The following is a 7,788-nucleotide window of genomic DNA, read 5'->3' as shown; positions in this document are numbered from 1 at the left end:
CTAAGATGGAGATATCATCTCCTTCCTAATGATCTGATCAATAACACTACAAGGAATTAAAAATTCAGTGTAAGGACGAGAATGCCTAGCCGCTGTCTTAGCTAAACGGTCAGCTACCGAATTCGCTGTTCGTTGAATCAATTGAACTTGAACCACCCAATTACGCTGCAGGATCTCAGAAATCTTCAAAAGGAGGTCTGTGTATTCTCTCCGCATCTGGTATGGATCCTTTTTAATCAAGAGATAAGCTTTTAGACAATCTGTTTCGCAAATTACCTCCCTGTGACCACTTTCCCAAGCCAAACAAAGATCCCTCCAAATTGCGAATATCTCACACCAAGTAATAGTTCCTATTGGAATGCTTGCTGAACAACCCGATAACCATTTACCCGTACTGTCTCGAATAGCACACCCAAAACCAGCCAGTTGATCTTGTTCCAAAAGACTAGCATTGCAATTTAATTTAACAACATTGATTGGGGGAGGCACCAAGAATCACATAAAGAGGGATTGTGTGTCACCTGATTAGAACGCTTGATTGCAGCATACTCGGCTGCAGAGTGCCTGATAAGCTGGAGAACTTTTTCCTTGCTCCAAATGTCATTCTGATTAAAGATATCATTGTTTCTATCCCTCCAAATCCACCAAAGACCTACTGCAAAAATCCCTTCATTGGTCCGAAGTTTTATACGAAGCCAACTTTGAAAATCCAAGGCGACATCCCAAGTTTGCATTCCCACCTTCAAGCTCTCCCAAATCGGGCTCACTTTATTACAAAGTCTGAGGCAATGTTCAACAGATTCTGGTGCTTCATTGCATCTGGGGCAAAGATCCGTTGCTGTTAAGCGTCTTCGGTAACGAAGGCTGGCAGTGGGGATGGCCCCATGCAAGATGAGCCAAATCAACCCCTTGACCTTCTTAGGTATTCCTAAATGCCAAAGCCACAACCAATTCTCATTAGTATCCCATGCAACCTTTCTTTCAAGGAGCCATTCATAACCATCCCTTGTTGAGTAAGTCTTTGAGGCATTAGATCCCCAACACCAGTTCGGATCACAACCTGCCTGCACTATAGGGTTGTAAGTTGTAATATCTAGTTTTAGGGTCTCAGGCAACACAGTATAAAGATGATCAAAATTCCAAATTCCCCCAAACCATATATCACCTAAAGAGAGATCAGTGTCTGAAATATGCACAAAAGGGATCTCTAGAGCTAAAAGGGATCTCTGGGGCCAAAGGCCCCGACGGTCTCCAAGGATGATACCAGAAAGATTGAGTTAAAGAACCAATGCACCAAACATAGCCATGTTTAAGCCTACTAGCTGTCTTTGTGATGTTGCGCCATATGCTCGAAGATTGCGTAGGGCATTGAAGATCCAGCCCCAAACTTCCTTGAACATATTTAGCTAGCATAATGCGCACCCATAATTTGTTTTTACCATGGAAGAGTTGCCAAACTAGTTTACCAAGGAGGGCAGTATTAACACATTGAGTGTCGCGAACACCAAGGCCCCCATACCTCTTGGGCGTGATCACAGTACTCCAATTCAACAAGTTTAAGCCCCGCTCATCTGTCTTTCCTTTCCACAAGAAATTACGAAGAACAAAATCAATCTTAGAACACGCTTTTTTGGGGAAGAGGGAGACCTGCATTTGATATATAGGTAGAGACGTTGCCACATATTTTATAAGACATAATCTGCCGGCCCTATTAAGCAGCCGACCCTTCCAGCTAGACAATCTGCTTTTTATTTTCTCCACCGCCTCCAGGCAAGCCGTTCGAGATGCCCGCGGATGGTTGATGTTGACCCCCAAGTACTTGCCTAACTCATTAGCAAATCTGATAGAAGATACACCAGCCAGAACATTTCTACGAGTATTGGACACGCTCTTCGAACAAACAGCTTTGGACTTATCTATGTTCACCTTCATGCCTGATGCCTTACGGAATAAGTTCAGAGAATGCATTACCTGGTGGACTTGTGTCTTGCTTGCTTTACAAAAAGAAGAAGGTCATCTGCGAAAATGAGATGGGAGATTCATGTACCTCCCCGAGAGACAGCAACCGGGTCCCAAGCCCCCAACTCCACTTGATTAGATATAAAGCAAGCTAGCATTTCCATACAAAGAACAAACAAATACGGTGATATGGAGTCTCCTTGTCGCAACCCTCTATTGGGCTGAAAACTCTCCAACCTATTCCCATTCCACAATATCGAAAGAGATGATGCCTGAATATAATTCATAATAAGACTTCTAGTAGAGGCAGGAAAGCCGAAGCTACTCAAAGTGTAGTTTAAAAACCTCTAATCGACCCGGTCATATGCCTTCTCTAGATCTATCTTAAAAGCAATAGCACCCTTTTTTGATTTCGTTCTCTTCAAGAAATGAAGGACTTCTTGCGCTACTATGATGTTGTCAGGAGCTCCTCTACCAGGAATGAATCCTCCCTGATTTGGGCATATAATATCAGCTAAGTAGGGTCTTAAACGGGTTACCAGCACCTTAGTTACTATCTTGTACACGACGTTGCAGAGACTGATTGGTCGAAAGTCCTTCATTCTGCTTGGGGAGTCAACCTTAGGAATGAGCACAATAAGGGTTTCAAGCATAGAAGGATTAATCGTGTCACCTTGGAACACCCTACACACCAGACTCCACACATCTTAGCCCACTACATCCCAATATTCTTTAAAAAAGAATGCTTGGAATCCGTCCGGCCCTGGAGCTTTGAAAGGGCTCATGCTGTCCACTGCAGATTTAACCTCCAACATTGACACTGGCTTAATTAGGCTCTCACAAGCTTCACTACTAAGAGAAGGTCTTGGAAAATCACCCATACAGTTTACCTCCACCGGGTCGGTTGAGCAAAAAAGATCTTTATAAAAACTTAGTGCCTCTTGTTGAAGAAGATTCGGATCTGAAGACCAAGATCCATCGCTCACAAAAAGGCCATGAATTTTGTTTGCTTTCCTTCTAATGATGGTCTGCATGTGGAAAAACTTTGTATTTTTGTCACCATACCTAACCCATTGCTCCCTAGATTTCTGGAACCAGAGTATCTCTTCTTGAAGAAGGACCGAATTAAAATCATCCCTGCACCTTTGTTCCTCTTCTTTGACAACTACATCATCACAAAATTCTAATCTTTTTTGGAGATCATTAAGCTTGCTTTTTAGAGACCTTTTCTTAATAAAAATGTTCCCAAAGACACGAGAATTGAACTTCAGAGAAGCCTCTTGCACCTTTCTAAGCTTGCCATGAATGTGTGTGTTGTTGCCATTCCAGGCTTTATAGACGACACTTTTATAGGATGGATGAGTAACCCATACAGCTTGGAACCTGAACGGTCTGCTGCCCTTCCTGACTGGCAGTCCAAGACATCTGGTGAGTAAAGGGCAGTGGTCAGAATGCAAACGACTAAGTACCTCTGTGAACGCTTCAGGAAACATAACTCTCCAACTACTATTGCTACAAGCTCTGTCCAACTTCTTGGCTACCTCCTTGTTCCCCTGAACCTTCCTGAACCAAGTAAAACTCCTACCCACTGTTGTCAGATCAAACAAATTACACGAATCCAAAATGTGAGAGAAATAATTACTTCGATTAACATTAAAGTGGCCCCCTTTCACTTCCTGAGAATGCAAAATTTCATTAAAGTCCCCTGTTATCAACCACGGGTCTTGTATAGAAGTTCCAAGTGCCAACAGATGTTCCCACAAATCTTCACGAATCGCCGACTGGGGGCTACCGTAAACTGCGCTGCATACCCAATTCTTTCCGTCCCTTTCTATAGCAACAGATAAACATTGTTCTATAGTAGCAATTACTCTACACTTAGCTTTGTCGTCAGAGGATAAAAATCATATACCCCCTCTGTGTCCACTAGCTTCCACAATTTCCACAGGAGTGAAACCCAAATGTTCCCAAAAAAATTTCATAGAGCCAAAAGCAACATGTGTTTCAACAAGAATAACAAAAGCTGGATTAAATTTTCTTACCAGTTCTTTACAGTGTACGCGAGCCATCTTGTTAGAGGCTCCTCTCACGTTCCAACTAATCAAGTTCATAGGATCACTATCCATAAAAAATCAGACTTGATGATGGAACGTCACCCCTAACGTCTCACGTTGGGGGTCCTCTATCTCCCATCTTGGTACCTCCCTCCAGGATATCACCACCCTCCATCTGATCGTCGCCATGCTTGACCCCTCCAACCGGTTCATTCGGTGAGTTCTGAAGTGAAGGAAGTCTTCTCCTCTTGTAATTAATCTTGATCAGTGGGGTAGAAGCATGTGAGACAGTGCCCCCTTTCTTTACTCCAGTAGCACCGCTAGAGGAAGAAGTAGTCCATGTGATAACTTCTTTGGGCTTTGGAGAATTTTTCTTGGCTTCATCCTTACCCAAAGATGGCCCTTTATTAGCCCACAAAAGTTTTTTTATCAAGATTGGGCCTTTTGAGATTAAAACCCACTTTTGGGCCTTTATTGGTTTTACTCTTGGTGACCTTAGTCCAACCCCCATCATTAAATGCATGATTTCCTTCCAAAGATGCATGCAACGTCCCACCCACAAAATTCTCACTTGCCATATTCAGCGAATCTTCAGTTTCACTATTTTGAAATTTGAATTCCTGAATTTTCGCATTCTCCGGTGGCCTTTCCTGAATTTTTGCCTTCTCCGGCGGTCTTTCCGCGGTGTTTACCGGCTTCTCTCCGACTTCTGCTCCTCTGTCTTCTTCTTGTGATACATTCAAGCTTTCTAGTGGTGCTCGAACCACCTGCTTTTCTGTCTCTCCATAATCTCTAGTCACATGCCCAAAACAATTGCATTTATCACAAATGAGATGCAAATTCTCATATTCGATGTTGTACTCAAAACCATCTACCATGATTTTTCGTTTCACAGGCTGCCCCAGATCAATTTGAATGCATGCACGTGCATACTTTCCGCGCTTAGCCGATTTGGTGGCTAAGTCAACCTTGATCGGCTTCCCCAATGTTCTAGCTATATTCAAGATAGCCTTCTCACTATAATACCATATGTTAAGGCCTGTGACTTTGATCCAGACTAGAGTGGATCCAAAAGTGTCATCACATGGGCGGAACGACGAACACCACGGCTTAACCGCCACATAATTACCAGCAATCATCCATGGCCCTCCAAGTAGCACGCGCTCTCTATCCTCCCGTAAATCAAACTTGATGAGAAAATATCCAAAACCAACATCTAACACTTCATATCTTCCTCTGGTTCTCCAAACTCCTCTTAACTTATGTGTAATGGCGGAGTAGCTAAAGGTTTTGCCGAGGACTTTAATGATAATGGCATCCTTGTATGGAGCAGATAGGATCATTCTAGCTTCCTCCGAAAAAACCACACTAGGTATCTCTCCATCAATAATGGTTGCCATTTTGTCCTTATCAAGAGCGTCCACTCCGTGAGAGAAACTAGCCGACGCTTCTCCTACTACTTTGTCTCGAAAAGAGACCTTGAAAGGTTCCTTGTCCTTTACCTTCTTTTTTCCATCTTCCATGTCCTGAGTTGCTCCTTGCCTTTCAATCTCCATGGCGCCTCCTGACACTTTGTTTTGGTCCAAACCAGATTTTTCACTGGCCTCCATAACATTCTTGCCCTTCGAAGCCTCATCTATCAAACCTGGATCAAGGTTTCCGCTGTCCTTCCCATCAACAAGAAAGTTTTCTTCTAAAACCCTACCACCGTCTCCACCGCCCCGCTCTCCCCCGCTCTCTCCACTCAATAGGTATTTTTTTTTATAGTCAAATTAATTAAATCATCTAACGGTTTTCAGATATTAATTTTATATATTAATTTAAATATTTGTACGAAGATATATTAGATATATTTTAATTTTAATTTTACTTATTTATTAAATATTTATTTCATGATGTTGTTGTAGTAGAGCTTTCTATTACAACGGATGGAGAATTCATTGTGGAAATGAAATTCAGTATTAGAGAAGTTGTTATTACAGCTATCAAAGATTATATCATCTGTAGAGGTATAGACTATCAGAGTGTATAAGTCGGAATCGATGATATTTTATGCCAAATACATACAATATGACACAAGCTGTGATTGACTGATCAGGGTCAGCATGATCCACAGAAAGTACTATTGGAAGATAAACAGGTACAATGATAGTCACACTTGTAGTAGAGCCACCATTTCTTAGGACTATTCGAAACTAGATTCCAACACAATTATAGAAGTAATAAAGTCATTGGTAGATGATGATTCCTCTATAAATTCTTTTATCCCGGAGAAGTTGTTGAGCAATGGCAGAAATTTTTAGTGCACTGTTGTCCCAGACTTGTTTTCAAATAAGATTGTCCAAACCTCCAAATAATAACATGATGTGACATTTCATGTACCTCTAAATGCCAATTTCATCCGTCAAATTTAAACGATCTTTCATATTCGGAAGTCACATCAACTTTATAAAACTTTCTCTACAATCTGCCTTCTTAAGTGCAACTCTAAACCGGTGCAAATATTTAACCTCTAAGTCATCGTGATTACTCATAGTCATTTCTGTCATTAGAAGACCATTTGTCAAAAGACCAAGAATTACAGCCACATCTTCCAATATCACAGTACACTCACCAACCAAAAAGTGAAATATATGTGTATTTAGGTGCTATCTCTCAATTAGAGCATTTACCATTGTCGACTGACATTGAATTACTCCAATTTAAAAAACGTGATAAAAACCAATCTGTCGTAAATACTCCTCAACAATAAAATTGTACGGATCCGGTGGAAGTAGGTAGTTACACATCAACATTCATAAGCCCTACAAAACATAATCAAATATTACATCAAATAATTTTTATTAAATCAAAAAATTTAAAAATAATAACTTACATATTAAGATGACTAAAATAATTAACAATGTGAAGTTTACGAATGATCATCTTTTATTTTAGGTCTCCTTTTTGGCCTTCTTTGTGTTTTCAGAGAAAGAACAATAATAGATATGGAAGAGTGGAGCACGCCAGTTGGTGCATGTCCGACACGTGACTATCATACATAAATCGAACCCTTCGATTACTGATCTACTAACTCAAATGACCGTCCGATTTGCTCTCTCCTGTCATCACAATGGCATCAAACATCATAGTCCCTAATAATGTTGCGTTACACTTTTGTGAACTTGTGATACTCATTCAAAATTAAAAAGTGCATATCTACACGTGTAAAAATTTGTCGACAAAACCAGCAAATGTCAAATGTCTCCAAAAAACGACAAAAGTTACAGTTTCATGATTCATCAAGTTGTCATCAAATGTCAAATGTCAAATGTGTTGCAGTCTTTGGTAACACTTTAGCTAAGAGATTAAATTGGATAATAACCACTTTTTTTTAAGCAGCAATAATTATTACTAATTAATAAGATGTTTTATTTTAGACTTTTTAGACATTGTTTTGGCCGAATCCGTCATTATTTGATTTTAGGAAGTTTTTTAAAATGGATGCCAATTTATAATTCTGTAACAATTTTTTTGTTACAACTTTTTTTTCATTTTAAAATTCAGATTTTTTGTAATAATTTTTTTATTACAAATACTATTTTTTCTTATAGTATGGTCACATTCCATGGAAGCTACAAATACTGTAGGTGCTTGTTGGACTACGATGTTAGGGTTTGAAGATATGCTAGCTCCAATAAAAATTCTTTCGTCGAATGAAATGCCGTATCAATTCTCCCATATACCTTCTGAAATCATCATATACATTATGACTCAAGATTTTAAACTAAAGATT

At 40.0% G+C, this 7,788-nt stretch overlaps 1 protein-coding gene across 1 annotated transcript; it reads right to left on the bottom strand.

Annotated features, from left to right (window-relative positions):
- LOC107610776 lies at positions 1-6,701 on the bottom strand. Its single transcript, XM_016312777.1, has 12 exons — positions 6,686-6,701; positions 6,524-6,603; positions 6,081-6,208; positions 4,498-5,756; positions 4,161-4,415; positions 2,679-3,790; positions 2,499-2,579; positions 2,328-2,450; positions 2,048-2,231; positions 1,287-1,934; positions 522-1,183; positions 1-228 (listed from the first exon to the last, which is right to left on the bottom strand). The coding sequence occupies exons 1-12, from the start codon at positions 6,699-6,701 to the stop codon at positions 1-3; spliced, it is 4,776 nt and encodes a 1,591-aa protein (XP_016168263.1).

Source organism: Arachis ipaensis, chromosome B08, assembly GCF_000816755.2.
Source record: "Arachis ipaensis cultivar K30076 chromosome B08, Araip1.1, whole genome shotgun sequence".
NCBI lineage: Eukaryota > Viridiplantae > Streptophyta > Magnoliopsida > Fabales > Fabaceae > Arachis > Arachis ipaensis.
Note: the sequence above shows the minus strand (reverse complement) of the source record. Positions and strands in the feature narration are given on the sequence as shown.